Source organism: Bos grunniens, chromosome 1 (assembly GCF_055505025.1).
Source record: "Bos grunniens cultivar Pamir isolate PY7600 chromosome 1, Bosgru_T2T1.0, whole genome shotgun sequence".
Taxonomy (NCBI): Eukaryota; Metazoa; Chordata; class Mammalia; order Artiodactyla; family Bovidae; genus Bos; species Bos grunniens.
The window spans coordinates 8,851,282-8,873,581 of NC_141165.1; the positions used below are offsets into that span (position 1 = coordinate 8,851,282).

Genomic DNA, 22,300 nt, shown 5'->3' on the forward strand with positions numbered 1-22,300 from the left:
GAATAGGACTGAGTTGTTCCAGAGGAAAATCAAGTTTTTACGGAATTCTGCAAAACGTTAACGTTATGTTCACCTCTTTCATTACTAAGTGCAGTGTTCTCAAAAATGTCATGATATTTTATCACAATTAGAGGCTGTCTCTCTCTGCAGGACTGCCTAAGATTCTACCATCAAGGTCAAGAAATCAAAGGCAGTTGTGAATGAAATGTATCACATGGAGCCGAATCATCCCAGAGGCAAAATTACAAAATAATTTCAAAGAAGTTCCCAGCATAATATTATAAATAATATGGGTGCATTTTTTTAGTATATAAAATATAGTGAGCTATCTCTAAATATTAATAGAAGAGGATCAGGGCTTATGAATGACCCTGAACAAAAGATGATCTTGTTTAGGACAGTTATTTCTGGAGAAGAGACAAAAAAAAAAAAAAAAAGCAAGCTATGTGGATGTGGATTGTTAATCTTCAATCAATGATAACTCACAGACACTTCTGAAGACCCCAGACACAAGATGCTCCCATCCCTGCCTTCCCAGTCCCATTGCCAGGGATAAAGGGCAGGCTCAGGTCCACGCCCAGGCCACTATCCCACACCTGAGTCCCTTCACCGTGTCTTTTCCTAAGCACCAGCCAGAGTCAGGCAGGTTGATGAGCGCTGGGGAAAGAACTCAGGAGCATAGTCACTGCTCTTGGAGATTCATTGATGATATTAATGAGGCAGGGACAGATGTGTGTGACAAGTTAGTTGTGACAAGGGGTTCTCAGCCATTCTGAATCCCAGCACAGCCCCAATTCCCTCGGCCAACCTCTCCTGCAGTCCTAACTTTCAGAAGAGCCATCTGGGGACTGTTACTGATGGTATTGAACTCGTTGGGTTCTTGAGTCATGCTTGAACATGCTTCTCCAACTAATTACAAACTGTCCCTTTATCTGCCCTGTGCCTACAACACACATACACCCCACCGACGTCCCTGAACCACCCATGTCTGCAAATGTAGGCATAAAGTAACAAAGCAAAAAAAACAGTTGCACGTTGATCAGAACTCACTGAAGGATGCCCAGCAGCCCGCTGGTTGAGAAACTTCGTGTTGCTCAATGGAACAAAAGTCCAAAGCAACCAGGCGATGGCCAGGTCACCACCCAGAGCAGGCTGGGTGGTCAGGGCAGCAGGAGGGTATGCGTGCGGGTCTCAGTCACTGGCAGGAATTGCACAGTCCCTTGCGGGGTGATGAACAAGGATGCGAAGAAGTGAGGATGCAGAGAGCAGGGAGGTGGGCCAGTCTGGACGTGGATGGCCTTTGACACCCCGTGGAGTGGTCCAGGCTTTGTCCAGTCCCGGAGAGTCTCCAGAGAGTGTTTTAGGGAGGAGATGATGATGCCCTGATGTATCAGGCGTTTTTTCCAAAGGGCAGAGATGGCATTTCTGGTTGGTCCTGAATGTCTGCCTTGGCCCAGCGGACAGGGCAGTTAACCATCCAACCAAATGACATGTGTGCCCACACAGGCTCATCCCAAAGGACACAGTAATTGTCTAGCTGCCAGCTGCTCAGATGCCCTGGCCTTGAAGCTGCCAGTCAGTGAAAGAGGGAGGTCGGGAGGGCGGCAGGGTCCGGTGGAGTCCGTGGGTCAGGCCGCCTGGCGCCCGGCCAGTTCCCACAGCCGCTGGGAATCCGGCGAGGCGGCTGGGACTGCAAGGGCGCTGCATGTGAGTGTGGGGCCGGGAGACGAGGTGGGAGGGCTTGGGGTCAGCAGTGGTCTGTCTGGGGTCTGTGTGCAGGCGGGGGTGCTCTGGGTGGGAGATGTCACCCCCTGCAGAAGGGCCATTGTGCCTGGGCCTTGGGTGGGGAGCACCCTGAGGACCCTGCCCCGGGTGTGGAGACAGCCCGGCTTCTCATGAGCCAGGAGGGACGGACAGAGTCCAGTTCCTGAGCGTTTGGGCAGCAGAACCCTCTCATCACCTGCGGAGCTTGGGGCTGGGGGGCTGGATCTGTGAGTGTCAGCTTACAGCGCTTGTTGTCACTGCCCCTCATGTACTGTGGGGGGTCAAGGGCCTCCAGACTCGGGAGATGTATCCTCCCCCCACCCCCCAGCACGCAGACACGGGCCTGGAACAGAGAGAGGAAGAGCTGGATCTCTGGTTAATGAGGGTCAGGTTTGGTACTGAAGAGGGGAAACCCATGCAATCTGATCAGTGAGTTAATCCTTCGACTGCTTGAACCCCACATCCCCAGCAGCTGCTGGGGAGGACCACCACCTACTTAGAGCGATTGCTGGTTGCTCAGTCGTGTCCGACTCTCTGCGACCCCGTGGACTGGAGCCCACCAAGCCCCTCTGTCCGTGGAATTCTCCAGGCAAGAAGACTGGAGTGGGTTGTCATTCCCTTCTCCAAGGGATCTTCCCGACCCAGGGATCAAACCTGGGTCTCCTGCATTGCCGGCAGATTTTTTACTGTCTGAACTATCACTGGGGTGGCCACAGACAAAGGAGACCGGGATCTGGGACTAGTGCCCTGAGAAGGTCCTGGACCCTGGAAAGCACTCAGTACGCTGGCTTTTGGCGGCAGCTTCCTACTGGGAGATTTCATTCCTGCTGTTTGCAAGGCCCCCAGTCGCTTGATCACTCTGTTTCGTTTTAAAGTCTCCGGAAACCAGAGCACAGTCCCATTGTGGAGTTACCCCAGCATCTTACCCCGGGTCTCCAGTTTGGTTGGTATCAGTGAAGTCCTGGTGGATGTATCTGAAACAATGACAGAACTTCAACAGCACACACCTTCCTGTACTGGGTGTCCTTCCTTGCGGGGCTTATGGGTTTTTACAGATATTATCTTAGCATCTTCTAGAGAACTCTGGGAAGCAGCTGTTAAGATGTAGATAGCCAGGTGAGTCATGTATGACTCAGCTGTTTATCCAAAATCAGTTTGACCAGATGCCAGCCTCTGTTCTTATCTGGCTCCATCTGCTCCGTTGTTGTCAGTCCCTAAGTCGTACCCTACTCTTTGTGACCCTGTGGACTGCAGCACGCCAGGCTTTCCTGTCCTTCTCTATCTCCTGCAGTTTGCTCAAACTCATGTCCATTGGGTCTGTGATACCATCCAGTCATCTCATCCTCTAACTCTCCTTTCTCCTCCTGCCCTCAATCTTTCCCAGCATCAGGGTCTTTTCCAATGAGTCAGTTCTTCGCATCAGGTGGCCAAAGTGTTGGAGCCTCAGCATCAGTCTTTTGCAAATCTCTAAAGCTCACCATGCTTTATTTATCCATCTGTATAACGGGGTTGATGCTACTTAAGCATCTGCAGAGAAATTTGTGGAAAGAAAGAGATAATTTCTTCCCTTGTTGTTGTTATTGTTTAGTTGTCGTGACCCACTCTTGTTTGACCCCAGGGACTGTAGCCCACCAGGCTCCTCTGTCCAGGGGATTTCCCAGACAGGACACAAAGTTACCATAAATATTTCCTGCTTTCCAGTTAGTTTTTTTTTTTTTTTTTCAATTATAGCTCATAAAAATTGAATATATCAATTTGGGGTTTTAAAAAATCATTTTCTCAGAGAATATCTTGCATTACAGAGAACAAGAAGTCTAAAAGCCTCTTTTCAAGGCTTATCCTGATGTCTTTTTTTTTTTTTTTAATTCAGACAGTCAATCCAGCCAGTTCAAGAGTAATTCTTGGCACTTTTCAGTTCAAACCTTCCTCCTTCCAGCTGATCTTCAGAATCAGCTTGAGGTGGAGTCCTTACTGTTTGCAGGATGAATGGGTGCCAGGGCCATAGGCTCTCAGCTGGGCAGCCAACAGCAACCATGAGCAGAAATTTTCCAGGGGAGGGTGCCCCGAGATTGTCCTTGAAGGCAAGAAGGGAGCCGATGGGACTCCCATTCCTCACCTGGGGTTGGGGGTCCCCTGCCAGGGTGCAGGGAGGCTGTGAGCAGGATCTCTGGGCCCAAGAGGCAAGCGGTTCACCCTTGAACTTGGATGTGCACGCACATCCACACACCTATAGCTTCCCTGGAACAAGAAAGACATGAAAGCTGAGATTCAGAACATCAAGTCTGTTTCCCCTGGCGGCCTGTCCTGGGCACAGGAGACCAGCAATAGCTTTGTTTTCAAAAGGCTCCTCCTTGGCAGGTGTTTACAGAGGCATCTGGGCTCCACTTAAATGAAGAAAAAGAAACTAACACATTAAACCATATTTTTCATTCCGCAGAACACTGCAAAAGCGTCTCTTGTCCCTTTCAACATTCAAACTAGAACTCTTTGGTTTAAGGGAGGAACATCTCAACATCCAGGTCGCGTGGGCCTGCCACCTCCATGGGCGCCCAGGACTCGGTGCCAGGGAGGGCACCTGCTGGGTTTGCTGGTCTGCGGTTACCATCTTGAACTTCTTAATCATTTTTGAACAAGGGATTCATTTTCATTTTGCACTGTTTCATTTGCAAGCTCCTTATGTGAACTTCTGCAAGCTGGAATCCCAGACTCGGCCCAATTCATTCTAAACTTCTCAAATGTTTTATAAATACATACATCAAATTAGCACTGGCCTCTCTCCAGGACTGACCCCATCATTTCTTGCCACTGCACGTATCATTCTTTGGAGCCAGAAAGAGTTTTGTTTTCAAGGGCCACCCAGTGAAAGCTAAATGCCCCGGGGGGTAACTTCTTGGCTGATATTAACACCACAGGTGGGCTGAATGCCCAAGAGGGGCTGGAATCCCAGTAAAAGGACCCAGGTGGTAAGAACAAGTTTGGGGGGCAGGATACTTGGAGGGCAGGAGCCAGAAGGTGGAGAGGTGAATCGGGAAACTGCCTCTTTCTAAGATGCTTGGCCATTGAAGAGGCAGCTTAGGGGTAGATGGAAGTGCAGGATCAAGGATGGATGTGGGACTTGAGTGCAGGTAGGACTTGTGGATGGAGAGGTGGTTCTGATGGCAGAGGTGGTGTGGGGGCGAAGGCTTGTAGGTAGATGAACACAACTGTCTCCATCTTGGGCTGCCCAGAGAAGGCCCCGAGTCAGCCAGCAGAGCCAGCAAGCAGAGTAGACATCGGTACTGTGCCTCTTGGCTAAACAATTTCAAGCTCTTTTGGGGGGGAAGGTGGGGGGAGGATTTTGATAAATTTGACTTTGTATTTCTTTCGTTGTTGTTGTTGTTTGTCTTCATCACTGATTAACAGTGTTGTGTTAGTTTCGAGTGTTTGGCAAAGTGATTCAGTTACACACACACCTGTATCTGTTCGTTTTCAAATTCTCTTCGCATTCATTTCAGAATACTAACAGTGCTAGACATTACGCCCTTGTTGGAGATCTATTTTAAATATAGCAGGAACTCTTTGAAAGCTCCTGATAGAACCTTTACAAGTCACATGAATTAAGGCAGCGATTCTCAAACCTGACTGCACATCCCAGCACCTGGAGAGAGGGGGGAAGTTAAAAGTTTCCATATTTTCTGAATGAAGCAGTGAATGAATGGATGAACCATGCTGTCTGGAGTGGCTGGGGCTTCGGGGTCTTTTTAAAGTTCTCCAAGGGATGCTGACCCATTGGGAGAGTGGAGAGCTGCTGAGTTCAGTTTCCTTGGCTGGAATACTCAGAGTTGGGTGAGCAACAGGGTGAAGCCTAAGCAGCCTCCTACTTGGGGGAGGCCCGGCCACCTCTCACACAAGCCAGGAAGCTCCCTTCCAGCCAGGACCTGCCCCACAATTTATTTGTCAAGCTGTCGGGGGTCGCACAGAGCAGTGTATGCATTCCGGCTCGGTTCATATGCGGTTCCTCCCCTCGGTATCTCCCAGCCAGTCTTCCAAGGTACGAAGCTACTGTCCTGCAGTCCCCCCCGTTCTGCAGAGAAGAACAGGATGTCAGGGGACAAGGACAGAGGGTGGCTTAGGAAAACACAAAGCGGAAGAGTGAGTTCCAGGACAGGGTGTTTATCGCACGGCGCTCCTGTGGGTGAAAGGCCTGAAGGGCAGAAGGGAGAGCCAGGCGAAGACTGACTTGCCCGTGCCCGAGTGGGTACTTAACAGACATGCAACTTGCGAGCCGTTCCTCTTTCTAGCCTTGTGTCTCTTTCTCTCAACTTCACGGGCAGAGAATAAGTCCATAATCAGGGAAGATGCAACTTCTCAAACCACGCTGAAACGACCAGATTACAGACTGTGCTAAGTCATTCACGGTGGTTCCCTATCCACGGCTGGTTCTGCCCATCAGTTCCTGAACCCGTCCCTTCCCCAGCCGTTCCCTGCACCATCCCTGGTGCTCCCACGCATCCCCATTGTCTTCTTCGACCTCTTGCTGTGACCCACCAAGGTTACTGTGTTTTGCGTCTCAGTCTCCAGCCACAACCTCCGGTCCTTCCAGCTCATTCCTCCCTGTCGTTCCTCCCCTCCTCCCCAGCACCATCCGCCGCCCACCATTACAGTCACTCCCCTGTGTGCACGCCAGTCTCCCTTCTGCTCTCTCCCTTCATCATTTCTCCTAGAAGAATCCCCAGTCCTTTACTCTCCCTGCGCCCATGTAGTCCCACTGACTGTCCCGGAGGAGGCTGTCCAGCGGCTGATGGTCACAGAACCCTCAGGGGCCCTGGCTTCACACGAGCTTCTGCTGCTGACCTTGTCTTAGTCCATCACGCTCCCATTCTCCAAGGTGACCAGCACCTCCCTCCTCTCCTCTGCACAAACCTTAAACACCTTCCCCCCTATTTTTCTTCCCAGTTCATCTCCTTGCTTCTTCCCCTGAGAAAACCGGGACACTCAGAGAACATCACCAAGTGCCCGTGGCCACGTTCCCCAGGCTCCCACGTTGATTCACCCTCCTGTTCCAGCCTGAGCCTGCCTCTCCAGACGTGTGCCAGGGTCCCTCACGTCCTCTGTTCAAGGATCTCTCTTCAGCATCATCAATATCTGCTTCTTACGGGGTCACTTCCGAAGGCAGGCAGACATACTCTGGGTTCTCTCATCTTCAGATCAACAACCAAACAAGCATCCTCTCTTGACCGCACATCCCACCGGCAGAGATGCTGAACTGTTTTGTGTTTATTTATTTTGTTATTGATGTTGTTGTTGTTTATTGGACTGGTTGTTTATTTTGCCTTGAATTCAATGAAGTGAAGTAAGTGTCTCTTCTCCAAATAATACTTTTAGATGTGTAAAACGATACCCAGGATTGTAAAGGAAGCCGTTTATTTCAAAATTCAGTTATCAAAAAATTTTAAAATTTATTATTGATTTATTTGGGGCTGTGCTAGATCTTCCTTACTTTGCCTGGGCTTTTCTTTAGTTGTGGTAGGAGGGCTTCTCGTTGAGGTGGCTTCTTTTGTTGCAGATTTTAGCAGGCTTTAGGGCATGCAGGCTTCAGTAGTTGTGGCGTGTAAGCTCTGTTGCCCAGCAGCATGTGGGATTTCTTTTTTAATTGGGAATCTTATTTTTTTAATTGAAGGATAATTGCTTTACAGAATTTTGTGGTTTTCTGTCAACCACCAACATAAATCAGCCATAAGAACACCCATGTCCCCTCCCTCCCAAACCTCCTTCCTATCCCGTCCTTCTCGGTTGTCACAGAGCCCCTGTTTGAGTTCCCTGAGTCATACAGCAAATTCCCATTGGCTATCTGTTTTACATATGGTAATAAAAGTTTCCCTGTTACTCTTTCCATACATCTCACCCTCTCCTCCCCTCTCATCATGTCCATAGGTCTGTTTTCTATGTCTGTTTCTCCATTGCTGCCCTGAAAATAAATTCACCAGTAGCATCTTTCTAGATTCCATATATATGTGTCAGAATACGGTATTTATATTTCTCTTTCTGACTTACTTCACTCTGTATAACAGGCTCTAGGTTTGTCCACCTGTTTAGAACTGACTCAAATGTGTTCCTTTTGATGGCTGAGTAGTATTCTGTTGAATATATGTGCCACAGCTTCTTTATCCATCCATCTGTCAATGGGCAGATGGTTGCTTCCCTGTTCTAGCTATCATAAATAGTGCTGCAGGGGACACGGGGGTGCATGTGTCTTTTTCAATTTTGGTTTCCTCAGGGTATATGCCTAGGAGTGGGATTGCTGGGTCATATGGTGGTTTTGGCATGTGGGATCTTAATTCCTGAATCAGGGATCAAACCACAGTGTCCCCTGTACTGGAAAGCGGATTCTTAACCACTGGGCCACCAGGAAAGTCCCTATCAAAGTATTTTAATATCATTTTGTCCATGGTAATTTATGCTTCTTTATCAGACCTAGCAGGGGTCTTATGACTAGCATAGTTTTGAAATAGCAACAATGGTAACTGATCTTCCCAGATACCTGCAATGCTGGTAAAACCACGATTTCTGTTGGTGATGAAGTCACAGGCACTAATCAGATTACTGTAAGGGGTCATTATACAAGGACATGCTTTTCAAGGAGAAGATAGTGAAATAAATCATGCAACTGTTTTCCCCATCCAAGCTGACTGATACCGTGAATTCTATGGGCCCTCGACCCCAGATTAAGAACCTCCCTCCTGCAACAGTTGCCTCATCTCCTGGTTCACTTGATGGTCCAAATCTTGGAAAGAATTCTCCGGGCTCATTATGTCCTGTGCCCCTCTCTGTAGCTTATCCTGAAGCCACACCCATCACTTGGCAAAAACTGAGCTTGTCAAGGTCTCCGTTGTCCTTCATGTTGCTCAATCCAACCGTCATTTCCAGGGCTCAGATGATGTGATTCACCTGATGACTTGACCCAGTGGGTCGTGCCCTCCAACTTGGAACTTCCCTCACTCGCCAGTCTCGCTCTGGGTTGTCTCCTCCCTCCCGCCACTCTCCGTGGTCCATGGCTGGCTCCTCCTCCTCACCTCCATCTCTGCTCTTGGAGGCTTCCTGGGATCAGTCATCAGGCATCTGCTGTTCCTGATCCACACTCACTCCCTAGGGGCTCCTACCCAGTCTCACGGCTTCTTTCCAACCTGCCTCTTTTTTTCCCCCCCGTGCTATGAGGCTTGCAGGATCTTGGTTCCTTGACCAGGGATTGAACCTAGGCCACCACAACGAAAGCACCAAGTCCTAACCACTTGACCACTAGGGGATTTCCTCAGTCCTGGCTCTCTGCTGTTGAGTTCCGAGTGGACTTCCCCACTTCCGTGCCCTCCCCGGACTCTGCACTTACACATCCAACCATAGTGTCCCCCTCCCACACCAGATGGCGACAGCCGTCTCAACCCAGCATGTCTAAAACCAAACTCCCCTTGTCTGCCCTTCACCCTCCAAACACAGGTCCTCCCACTCCCCACTGTCTTCACCCTCAATAAATAGCAGCTCCATCCTTCCAGTTGCCCAAGACCTTAAGCCACTCTCACCTCCAAATATATCTCTTCTCAGCACCCACCTTTGTTACTGCTGGGATCTCTTACCTGGGTGATTGCAGGACTCACCTGTGAGTCTCCCTGATTCAGCCCAGGTGTGACATTGGACAAGTTACTTAACCTCTCCAAGCCTCAGTTTCTCCGTCTGTAAACAAGGATGCCACACACATTGGAGATTTGTTGAAGGATTAAGTTAATGCCAGTGAAAGCACGAAGCCCGTGTCTGGAACATCATGGACACTGAGCTGTGATTGTTTCTACCCTCATCATTAATAACTCACAGCTTCTGTGCACCTGGGCTTGAAAGGCTAAATGTACAGAGAATGTGCATTAAACATCATTTTTAAAATTTATTTGTTTTTGGCTGTGCTGGGTCTTTGTTGCTGCTTAGGCTTTTCTCAAGTTGCACTGAGTGGGGGCTTCTCTCTAGTTGTGATGCTCAGGCTTCTCATTGTGGTGGCTGCTCTTGTCACAGAGCAGGGTCTCTAGTGCACAAAGGCTTCAGTCGCTGCAGCTCCGGGCCTCTAGAGCACAGGCTCAATAGTTGTGGCTCATGGGCTTAGCTGTTCAGCAACATGGAGGATCTTCTCGGATCAGGAATTGAACCTGTGTCCCCTGCATTGGCAGGCAGATTCTTTACCACTGAGCTGCTAAGGAAGCCCTAAACATCATTTTTTTTTAGCAGTATTTAATTTAGCATTTGTAAATCTCAGTCTTACCTTCTCATTTGACACCATATTTTTAGTCACTGCTGTATAATCCCAGTTAAATGCTCAAATAAATCATTTTCTCAGGTTTACAAAATCCATCAGATAGTTACCTTGTTCATGGAGGTTTCCAGCCCAGCTGGAAGTAACAATGTCCTGTTACTTGTTTCTGTTTTGATGTAAGTCCTAAAGGGAGGTCCCTCTGAGATCTACTGGATTTCCAAGAGAAAGCTTGGACAATATAGGAGTTGCCTTATCCAAATCTGGCCTGAACCCCATATTTAGGTTTTTATGGTCTATGAAACCGATACATGTTGACTTAAGAAAACCAGACATGCAGGCTGAAAGGTCTGCCATGTCTCTGAACGCAGCCCAGCCAATTACACAAAAGTGAAGAACTGAGCCCCCAAACTCTTTGTGGGGTCAGTGGATTCGTGCACTTTTCCAAGCTGGAGAAGCTGAGTCATCTGACCGCTGTCTGGGTTACTTACTGTAGTTGGCACTTGCTCTTGAGTTTTTACAACCACAGAAGGGCTTCCAAAGCCCCTTCCCCATGTTCTCTCTCTCCCTGGATTCTGTCCTCCGCACTTTGGGATGTGAAGCCATTAGACCCTGCTCAGTGCCTCCTCCGGAAGGGAACTCACTTCTCATATTCAAACATGGGTGTTTGTTTCTTTTTTTTTCTGTAATTCCCCAGGCCGCCATTCAGTGATCCTCTGTGTTGGTCTCCTGGGGCTGCCTTAACAAAGCACTGCAAATTAGGTGGCTTAAAACAATACAAATGTATCCTCTCACAGTTCTAGAGGCCAGAAGTCCAAAACTCAAGCAGCCAGCTGGCCCCTTCTGCAGGCCACAAGGAAGGATCTGCTCCAGGCCTCTCTCCTCCTTTCTGACGGCTGCTGGTCATCCTTGGCTGTCCTGACGGCTGCTGGTCATCCTTGGCTGTCCTGACGGCTGCTGGTCATCCTTGGCTGTCCTTGGCTTGTAGCAGCATCATCACTCCAATCTCTGCCTCCATCTTCAGATGGTGTCATCCGTGTTTCTTCATCTTTCCATAAAGACACCAGTCTTACTGGTTTAAAGGTCTACCCTACCCCATAGGTCCTCATTGTAACTAAAAGTTACATCTGTAACGGCCCTATTTCCCAATAAGGTCACATTCTGAGGTCTTAGGGATTATGGGGCTTCCCAGGAGGTTCAGTAGGTAAAGAAGCCGCCTGCAATGCAGGAGATGCAGAAGATGCAAGCTCTATCCCTGGGACAGGAAGATCCCCTGGAGGAGGGCATGGCAACCCACTCCAGTATTCTTGCCTGGGAAATTCCATGGACAGAGGAGCCCAGCAGTTTACAGTCCATGGAGTCACCGAGTCAGACACGACTGAAGTGACTGAGCACAGGTACGCAGGGGTTACGACTTCAGCATATCTTAGTGGGGAAATAGTGCAACCCATAGCCTCTCTTACATAAAGCTTTCCTAGAGAACACTCAAACTAGTAGCTACCTAATCATCATCTAACACTTTTGAAAATAACCATATAACCTATGAGTTTTTTTGCTTTTCTAATATTTTTCTTGTATGGCAGATTTTTTTAGTCACCTATCCCCTGAAAAATGAAAACAACATAGCCAATCTATACAACTATCTTGTCAGGAAAAAAAAAAAAACCTATGCAGAGGCACCAGGGTATTTTATTAAATGAAATTCAATCACTTCATTTTAAACATGTTGATCTACTGCATTTTTAATGGATTCTAATGAAATTTGGTGAGTTGAAATGAGAGAGATAATGCCTCCTGGGAAACGGTTTAGGAATTTACAGTCATGGTAACTTAAGCTTATAGATTTCACTAAATCAATAGTTTGTTCAATCTCGCTGAGTTGAAAACGGCCTCTGCAAGCATTTAACCACATCCCATGACTTTTATTCATATTAACACAGGATTTTCCCCCAAACCAGCTCTTGTTATGAAAAAATAGATTTTTCTTTACTCATCCAAAATAGAGAGGAAGTTTTCATCTATAAACTGTCATTCTATATGATTTGAGCAAGATATTTCACACCAGTTTTCCTGAATAATATCAACTATCCAAGCAGTCAATAAGTTAATTATATAATTCTTCTGACTCTGCCTCTTATGGAAAGACTGCAGTTCTTCAACACCGTATGTACATGGCATAAAAGTCCTCATAAGCTTAAAATACAGATGGCTGCCAGTCTGAAAAATAACCCAAGGAAAGTTACAGAAAGCTTGGAATACTAATGAAGGAAACTTTGTTTTTAGAGCCAAAAAACCCACAGTCCAACCCATCCTAAATGAATATGAAATGGTTTTTCCAAGGTACGGCTTAATCACTTTGTCATAATTTTGACATATTTGCACAAAAAGAAGTACTAAAATAGCACCTTTGGAGAATACCTACATTTCTAGGAAAGAGATCCCCTCCCTTTGCACATTATGAAGTAGCAAGCATCCAGCATGTGATTTAAGCATTACTGGTTGGAATTATTTCATGCCGATAGTGCATAAAAGTTCTTTTTCTTTTCTCCTGTTGGGTAGTTTGGTTAATGTAGCTCATTTAGATGAATCCAAATTTCCCTGGAGTTTTTATTTCCCAAGATTTAGCATTTATGAAATATCTAAGCTATAATGAAGTTTAATTGGCATGACAGGAAGGATATTTTTTAAATAATTTTATGTTATAATGCAGTATAGTTGACTCAGTGGTAAAGAACCCATCTGCCAAGGCAGGAGATGCCAGAGACACAGTTTCGATCTCTGGGTCAGAAAGATCCCTTGAGTAGGAAATGGCAACCCACTCCAGTGTTCTTGCCTGGAGAAGTCCAGAGGAACCTGGCAGGCTACAGTCCATGGGATCACAAAAGAGTTGGACATGACTAAGGGACTGAGCACGCACGCATCATTGATATTGTTAAATACTGTGTTAGTTTCCCATGTATACAGCAAAGTGATTCAGTTATACATATACAGGTATCTATCAGTTTTTCAAATTCTTTCCCACTTAGGTTATTATCACAGAGCATTGAGCAGAGTTCCCTGTGCTATACAGTAGGTCCTTGTTGGTGGTGGTTGTTTTCAGTCGCCCAGTCTTGGACTCTTTGCAACCCCATGGACCGCAGTACTCCAGGCCTCCCTGTCCTTCACCATCTCCCAGAGTTTGCCCAAGTTCATGTTCATTGCATCTGTGATGCCGTTCAGCCATCTCATCTTCTGATGCCCTTTTCTCCTTCTGCCCTAGATCTTTCCCAGCATCAGGGTGTTTTCCAATGAGCTGGCTCTTCGCATCAGGTGACCAAAATACTGGAGCTTTAGCTTCAGCATCAGTCCTTCCAGTGAATAATCAGGGTTGATCTCCCTTAAGATTGACTGGCTTGATCTCCTTGCTGTCCAAGGGACTTTCAGGAGTCTTCTTCAGCACCACGGTTCAGAGGCATCAATTCTTTGGCGTTCTACCTTCCTTACGGTCCATCTTTCACAACTGTACGTGACCACTGGGAAGATCACAGCCTTGACTATACGGACCTTTGTCGGCAGAGTAATGTCTCTGCTTTTCAACACGCTGTCTAGGTTTGTCATCACTCTCCCACCAAGAAGCAATCATCTTGTTGGTCATCCATTTAAAATATAGCAGTGCGTACATGTTGATCCCAAACGCCCAATCTACCCCTCCCAACACTGCAATTGGTTGAGCCAGACTTCTTTAATTGCTGGACATCAGAGCTGGGGCAACTCAGCATTCTTTCAGAGTCCAGCAACCATCGTGCTTGAAAGGCAGCTCTTCGTTTTTCTGATAAAGCTCTAGGAAACAAAGTCCAAGGTGTCTCAGGGGATCCGACACGTGTCAGGAGCCCGTGGAGCCGTCCTATAGGGGATGGCCTGTTCTCAACTGGCTGTAGATCCACTGTGACTGCAGGGTAGCCAGAAGCTGAAATGAGGTGCAAGAGCTCAAGTCGTCCAGCTCTTTGCCAAGGCAGGAAGGCCCCAGTGGTTCTGGGGTGTAGAGCCTTCCACGCACCTGGCTTGCCCCCAGCATCCCGGGTATAACCTGCACGGCCTCTGCTCCTGGGCTGACATGCCCTTCAGCTGTGTGGGTGGAAAGGACACAGGACATGTGTGTCCACTGCAGAGCTCGTCACAAAAGGGGCAGAGGGAGCTGGGGCAGTAAAGGGGCAGCAGCAGGGGCCAGGCAAACAACCCGCACGTCCCTTGTCCCGGCAAAGCTCCCCCGCTGGCCAAGGCTGTTGAGATGACCTAATTCAGAGGCCAGCTCCAAAGCTGACACAGCTGGGGTCCAGGCAGGCGGGGAGGAAACCCACCATGTGCTCTGGGTTCCTGTCTTGTTTTTTTTTTAAAATTCCTTCCTTTAAAAAAAAAATGTAGCCTACAGACAACAGAGGAAGGAGACAACATAAAAGTTTATATGAAAAAGAAACAAACCCTCGCCTTTCGGATGTGGCGCTCATAAAACCAGATCCAGTGTAGGGGGCCCACAGTCACTCTGCTGCACTTCACAGCTGCCCTTCGCAGACTTTCACATCAATTTACAGCCCTGGGTTACCCTGAGACTTTCCGGGGGCACATCAGCATGTCTTTCTGTCCCTCCTATTTGTGCTCTTTCAACTCCCACCAACATCAAACTTATCCTTTTAAAAAATCAATCCTCTCTCATCATTCCTCCATTAAACTTTCAACAGACGTCCACCCTCTAAGTCCACTTGCCAAAGTGATCTGACTTTAAGCTGCCCTTTGGCAAAATCGGGGGGAGGATGTCTCCAGTCAAATAAACTTAGGAAATGCCACGCAAGAGACTTTTCTGGGAGATTCCAATGCATGGTTGCATGTGGCCAATGATGAGAGGTCCTGCCATTACCAGATTTTCTCCAACATACCTGTCAAAACCATGGTTTTCCCAGTGGTCAGGTATGGATGTGAGAGCTGGACCATAAAGAAGGCCGAGTGCCAAAGAATTGATGCTTTTGAACTGTGGTGCTGTAGAAGACTCTTGAGAGCCCCTTGGACTGCAGGGAGATCCAACCAGTCCATTTTGAAGGACTGAAAGGACTGATGCTGAAGCTGAAGCTCCAGTCCTTTGGCCACCTGATGCCAAGAGCCGACTCACTGGAAAAGACCCTGATGCTGGGAAAGATTGAGAAAAGGAGAAGAAGGGGACGACAGAGGATGAGATGGTTGGATGGCATCACCGACTCAATGGACATGAGTTTGAGCACACTCTTGGAGATGGTGAAGGACCAGCAAGTCTGGCGTGCTGCAGTTCATGGAGTGACAAAGAGTTGGACATGATTTAGTGGCCGAACAACAGCAACCTGGCATTTATGTCTTCCATGAGGCATCCTGCCAACATAGCACCTCAAGAAGCAGCCACTGGGAAGCTTGGCCCGAAATCCTGCTCATGTGTGTCACTAAGCCACACACTGCTCCGCCAGGAGGGTGCTTCTAGGGCTGTGAATCCCAGCGCAGGCCCAGTGTTTCTTCCTGGAAGGCGTCTTCTTGTTACATGCAGCCCCACCCATCCAGCTGGTCAAGGTTTTTTCAGAACCTGATCCTTAGAACCCTTATTTGTCCCAAACGCACATCTCTCTATGAGCACGCGCACGTCTGCAGGAAAAGGGTAGCTCATGGGTGAAGCCAACTGCAGACCAGCTGACCTCTCCACACACCGCCCCCCGCCTCCCCCCCGAGGCCATGCTTGGGCGAGTTTCCTTCCGAAGCTCCAAGATGAGTGGTTTCCAAGGAGATTCATTCACTTGAGGTTGTTTTTCCATCCAGGGGGCCCCAAAGTGAAAAGTGGCTGGGCTGGGAAATTGAATTATGACCTAAGACCAGTAGCAGCTGCTGGTAACTCTGGGGGAAGTGGGTGGAGAGCTGGGGTCTGGGAGTTGGGGGCTCATTAACACTCACTTCTTAAATTAGCAACTCCTGCTGGCAGGAGTTTAAATATAGCAACCTAATGGTTTCTAAAATTAGCAGTCCTTGCTCTCCATAAATATTTAGAGGTCCAATAAACTCCAGTCCCCCTCCCTAGACCAGTGGGGTCAGCAGGCTTAGCTTTCATGCCACATTCTTTAGGCTCAGGATACTGAGCGATTGACCTTGACAAGCAAAATCCCGGAGGAGCCTCAGAAGGCCCAGGATCAGGGACAGACAGTGCATCCACCCTGCTGGAGGTGGCCTGGGGGCGTTACTGGGAGGATCCGAGGTCATTTGGAGAAGTCCCCAGCCTCCAGACTCCCTGGAGGAACTGATCGTCCTGGTTTGCCTGGGACTGTCCCGATTTCAGCACCGAAAGCTCCCCCACCCCTGGCCACCTGAACCACTGTAGAAAGATGTCTTTGGACGGGGTGGGGAGAGTCAGCCACAGAGGATATACTCATAACACCACTGCTAGCCCTTACTCTAACTTCAATCCTGTTGAATTCAAAAAGGAGGAAGTAAACCAGGGAAAATTCTAGCCAGGCCAGAAAATGAAATTTCATTCCTGCACCCAGGTCCCCCGTGTGGAAAACAGGGCAGGGAACAGCTGCTGTTCCACGCATCGGCTCTGGCCCCCCATATCAGAGCGGCCCCCTCTGCCGGCTCCGCCGCCTCCCTGGCAGTGACCTCGGGACAGCTGGCCCCCACCCTTCCCTGGGCAGCAGGGACTGGGGGGGTCTCCCCCATGCCCCCATCCCGCCACTGCAAGCCCAGCACCTGCACAGAGTGGCTACTTGCTGAATGGAGGGAAGAAGGCCTCCGAAGGAAAGCCAGCCCCATCACCAGATGCGTGTGGTCGATCAGCTCGAGGCGTGAGTGACGAACAGGAGGGTCCTGGGCAAGCAGTCATTTATTTTTATTTTAGTTTTTAAAACTTTTTCTTTTGTATTAGGGGATAGCTGATTAATAGACAGTGTTGTGGCAGTTTCAGGGGTACAGTGAAGGGACTCAGCTATACACAGACATGTATACATGATCCCCCAAACTCCCCCCTGCCCCCCGCCGCCATCCAGGCTGCCACAAAACACTGAGCAGAGTTTCCTGTGCTACAGTGTAGGACCTTGTTGGTTATCCATTTTAAATATAACAGTGTGCACATGTCAATCAGAAAACTCCCTAACTATCCCTTCCCCCAATCCTTCCCTCTGGAAACCATACATTTGTTCTCTAATTCTGTGAGTCTGATTCTGTTTTGTAAAAAATAGTTCATTTGTATCATTCCTTTTTAGATTTCACATATAAGGGATGTCATACTATATTTCTCCTCTGTCTGACTTCTCTCAGTATGACAATCTCTAGGTCTGTCCAAGTTGCTGCAAACTGCATTATTTCATTCTTTTTAATGGCTGACTAATTTCCATTTATATATATATATATATATATATATATATATACACACACACACACACACACACCTTTTCTATCCATTCTTCTGTTGATGAACGTTTAGGCTACTTCCCTGTCTTGGCTATTGTAAAAAGTACTGCAATCAACATTGCATGTATCCTTATGGACCATGTTTTTCTCTGGATATATGCCCAGGAGTGGGACTGCAAGCTCACACGGTAGCTCTACTTGTAGCTCTTTAAGGAACATCTCCGTAGTGGCTGTGCCGATTTACATTCCCACCAACTGTGTAGGAGGGTTTCCTTCTCTCCACACCCTCTCCAGCATTTATTGCAAACAGTCACTTTTAACATCAGCAAAACCCCCAGCCTTGTTCCCATACCCCCACCCTTCTAGGGTAGATCTAAGATTACTTCCAACAATGCTAAGACATGTAGGCATAACTTTTTTAAAATTAATTTTTACTGGAGTATAGTGTCTTTACAACGTTATGTTAGTTTCTGCTGGATGGCAAAATGAATCAGCTTTACATATACATACATCCCCTCTTTTTTGGACTTCCTTCCCATTTAGATCAGCACAGTGCATTAAGCAGAGTTCCCGGTGTTATACAGTATGTTCTCATTATTTTCTATTTTATACATAGTATCAATAGTGTACATGTGTCCAGCCCCATCTGCCAGTTCCTCCCACCTCTAGGCATAGATTTTTAAATCCAGCAAGATTATCGTTGAGGTCCCCAGAGGAAGCATCACCTGTTACTAACCCAATCCTGCATTATGATTTAGTGGGAGGATTTCTTTACGACAGACCCAGGATTAAAGCCAAGAGGTCCTGGGGGACCCCAAAGACAGCTCACAGGAGGAATTGCCTTGGGAGACTCCCTCTCAGCCCACTTTGCTCCCTGCTTCCTTTCTGCGCTTAACTGCAGAAAAATGCCCTGAGAAAGAAGGAAGGTGGGGGTGGGGGTGCCTTCTGAATTATCACCAGTTTGGGTTGCAGAAGTGACTTGTCACCAGCTGAGACCCTTCCCTTTTCCTCCCCTCAGAATCAGAAGACACTTGGGGGCCATGAAGTCCAGTCCCTCGTTGCTGGGTTTTTTTAATGGTTTATTTGTTTTATTTATTTTTAATTGGAGGATAATTGCTTTACAATGCTGTGTGGGTTTCTGCCGTACATCAGCGTGAATCAGCCACAGGCATACATATGGCCCTCCCTCTTGACCCTGCCTCCCACCCCCCACCCCTCCCAGCCCTTGAGGTTGTCACTGCAGCTCCCTCGTTTTAAAGACAGGCCCCTAGTCACCCAGAGGGTGGGGGTGGCCCTGCGCACAGGACTCCTGACTCTCTTCCGGCAGGAGAGAGGAGCTGGGGTGTCCACTCGGGTGCTTTCGCGCTCTCTCCCCTCCTTCCCTCTTCCACCCTCCCTTCCATCCTCTCTTCTCCCTCCCCCGCCCCACCTCTCTCCTTCTTCCCTCCCAGTATTTCCTGAGTATCCTGTACATGCCTGCCACCACTTACTACACACGTGCTGGGTCCTTGCCCCCAAGAAGGGTTTGAGATTTTGCTGTGGTTAGCACGTTTGGGGGGCTTCCCAAGTAACATGTGGTAAAAAAAAAAAAAAAACTGCCTACCAATGCAGGAGACATCAGAGGCTCCATTTAGATCCCCCGGTGGGAACAGTCCCCTGGATGAAAGCTTAACAACCCACTCCAGTTTTCCTGCCTGGAGAATCCCATGGACAGAGGAGCCTGGCGGGCTACGTCCCTGAGGTCACAAAGAGTCAGACACAACTGAAGTGACTTAGCACGCATGCATGCACGCACGCACAAGTGTCCCAGATGCAAACTTTCTAACAGGCAGTTCTAGGAAGGGTCTTAAAGTGAAAATAGAAGAAAACTAAGGGATTGATTGAGCATTTGGCAAGACAAGGAATTAATTTAATGAAAATTGATTTCCTAATGAGGACGAAATGGCTCTGCACACCCCCACCCTGTATCCGAAAGCCAGGTCGCAGCCTCTGTCTGTAACAAGCCCACCCCTCTTCAGAGTGGTGTCAGGAGAGGTGCCCTGCCTGGAGGGGAGGGCCATTGGTTTATGGTCTTGGCCATAGCACCTAAGAAGCTGATGCCTTGGTAGTTCCTGTCCCCTGGCGTCATGATCTCTAAGGTCATGCCTGGAATTCTGGAAGGCAGCATCTGACCTGCCCAGGGTGCTAACCCCCTCCCTTCCTGAGCACACAGGGAAGCCTCCCACTTTCAGAAAATGTTTCGTCCTGACAGGCACTCTAAGCTATTTTCTAAGCCATAGGCAGCACAGGCTTATGAGTCCATTTGTTAACAATGATCAGTCCATTGTTGATTTAGCAGCCTCCAGTAAGTACATGACTCCAGTACTCTTGCCTGGAAAATCCCATGGACGGAGGGACTTGGGGGCTGCAGTCCATGGGGTCTCTAGGAGTCAGACACGACTGAGCGACTTCACTTTCCCTTTTCACTTTCATGCATTGGAGAAGGAAATGGCAACCCACTCCAGTGTTCTTGCCTGGAGAATCCCAGGGACGGGGGAGCCTGGTGGGCTGCCGTCTATGGGGTCGCACAGAGTCCGGCACAACTGAAGCGACTTAGCAGCAGCAGCAGTAAGTACATGAGTGTCGCTCAGTCATGTCCGACTCTTTGTGACCCCGTGGACTGTAGCCCACCAGGCTCCTCTGTCCATGGGATGCTTCAAACAAGGGTTTGGAGGGTATGGATTGCCCTCCAGGTCATCCTCCAGGGGATCTTCCTGACTCAGGGATCGAACCTGGGTCCCCTGCACTGTGGGCAGATTCTTTACCCTCTGAGCCCCAAGGGTATCCCTAACAACCTTAGTGGATCATTGATCAAACAGAGCAAAGTACGAGTCTGCAGCAGCCTAGTGTGAGGGTAGACATAAGGCAGAACTTCCCACGTGCAGCTGGTAAGCACTGAGACAAGTGGGGGCCCTGCGGTCCTTGGAAAGCACAGGCCGGCCTCATGACCCTCGCTCCTTCTAGCTCTGGCCTTCCACGGAAGCTTAGACGAAGCAGCTCTTCTTGCACCCAATCAAGCCTCAGAAGCTATTTTTTTTTTAATATGTTAATCGTGGTACCAACGGCTTATGGAAATCTGGCTTTCGGGGGCAGAAATGGCATGCCTGAAGATAATCTTTAACTCGTTTCCTGTCTCCCCGCCCCGCCTCCCGGCTTCATTAGGACTCCAGCCGGCGCCCAAGTGAGCGGGCAGCCGCCGGCGAGGCCATGGCCAACACCGCCGTGCAGCTCCTGGGTTTCCTGCTTTGCTTCCTGGGCCTGGTGGGCACGCTCATCACCACCGTCCTGCCGCACTGGCGCCGCACGGCGCACGTGGGCACCAACATCCTGACGGCCGTGTCCTACCTGAAGGGGCTGTGGATGGAGTGCGTGTGGCACAGCACGGGCATCTACCAGTGCCAGATCTACCGCTCGCTGCTGGCGCTGCCCCGCGACCTGCAGGCGGCGCGCGCGCTCATGGTGGTGTCCTGCCTGCTGTCGGGCGCCGCGTGCGCCAGCGCCGTGGTGGGCATGCAGTGCACGCGCTGCGCCAAGGGCACCCCGGCCAAGACGGCGTGCGCTGCGGTGGGCGGCGCGCTCTTCCTGCTGGCCGGCCTACTCTGCCTGGTGGCCGTCTCCTGGACCACCCACGACGTGGTGCAGAACTTCTACAACCCGCTGCTGCCCAGCGGCATGAAGTTTGAGATCGGGCAGGCCCTCTACCTCGGCTTCATCGCCTCGGCCCTGTCGCTCATCGGCGGCACGCTGCTCTGCCTGGCCTGCCAGGAGGAGGCGCCCACCCGGGCCCCGCCCCGGGCCGCCGCGGCCCCTGCCGGCGCCCCCGCGCCCGCCTACCGGCCCCCCGACGCCTACAAGGACAATCGGGCCCCCTCGGCCGTCTCGGCCTCGCACAGCGGTTATAGGCTGAACGACTATGTGTGAGTGCCCCCCCTGGGGGTCGGGGTGGCCTGTCCTCCCCCCGCACCTCACCCCCCATCTTCCGGAGCGCCCTCGGCAACCCCCGAGAGGCTGCGAGGACCTAGCCTGCCCACTGATGGATTCAAGGCCCGCCTGCAGCAGGTTTCCTTGTGGACTGCTTTAGCATCCAAAGACATCAGGCTGAACCACTATGTGTGAGTCCGGTGCAGGGTGGGGGGGCTGTCTCCACCCCCCCATCCCACCCCGCATCGCAAGGAGCCCCCACCCCGAGAGGCTGCGAGGACCTAGCCTGCCTACTGATGGATTCAAGTCCCGCCTGCACCAGGTTTCCTTGTGGACTGCGTTAGCATCCAAAGACATCAGGCTGGACGACTATGTGTGAGTCCGGTTGTGGGGGAGGGGGCTGTCTCCACCCCACTATCCCACCCCCCATTGCAAGGAGCCCCCACCCCGACAGGCTGCAAGAACCTAGCCTGTCCACTGATGGATTCAAGGCCCTCCAGCACCAGGCTTACTTCTGGGCTGCTCTGGTGTCCAAAGGCATCATGTGAACCTGAGGAAAGGGGCTTAGAACCACAGGGAAAGGGGGAAATAAGAAGAGGAGAAAAGCTCTCCATACCAAAGGCTTAAAAGTAATCCTTACTGGTTTTGTATTTATTCTATGTATTTATGTGGTGGTTTATGACAGCTGAATAAAAAAGCGACTTGGGAGTTTGGTCAGTGGGGTTTGTTTTGCAATCCGGGAAGACAGCTTTTGGATGTGGTTGTCTGTGAAATGGACAACATCCATGTCTGTTTCCAGGCTGTTATTCTGTCTGCTGAGATGCTGGTAACCATGGTCAGCCCACTTCCAGGCTCTGCCTGAGGCAGGATGGGAAAGCAGAGGAGGGCTGAGCTGGTGTTCATCCCAGAGATGCCTGAGAG

The 22,300-nt window shown here is 49.6% G+C and overlaps 1 protein-coding gene across 1 annotated transcript; it reads left to right on the forward strand.

Annotated features, from left to right (window-relative positions):
- Window positions 1-1,281: 1,281 nt before the first annotated feature.
- On the forward strand, window positions 1,282-22,087 carry CLDN14 (claudin 14). The gene is made up of 2 exons (XM_086412207.1): window positions 1,282-1,707; window positions 20,621-22,087. The coding sequence occupies exons 1-2, from the start codon at window positions 1,486-1,488 to the stop codon at window positions 21,377-21,379; spliced, it is 981 nt and encodes a 326-aa protein (XP_086268333.1). The 5' UTR covers window positions 1,282-1,485; the 3' UTR covers window positions 21,380-22,087.
- The last annotated feature ends 213 nt before the right edge of the window (window positions 22,088-22,300 follow it).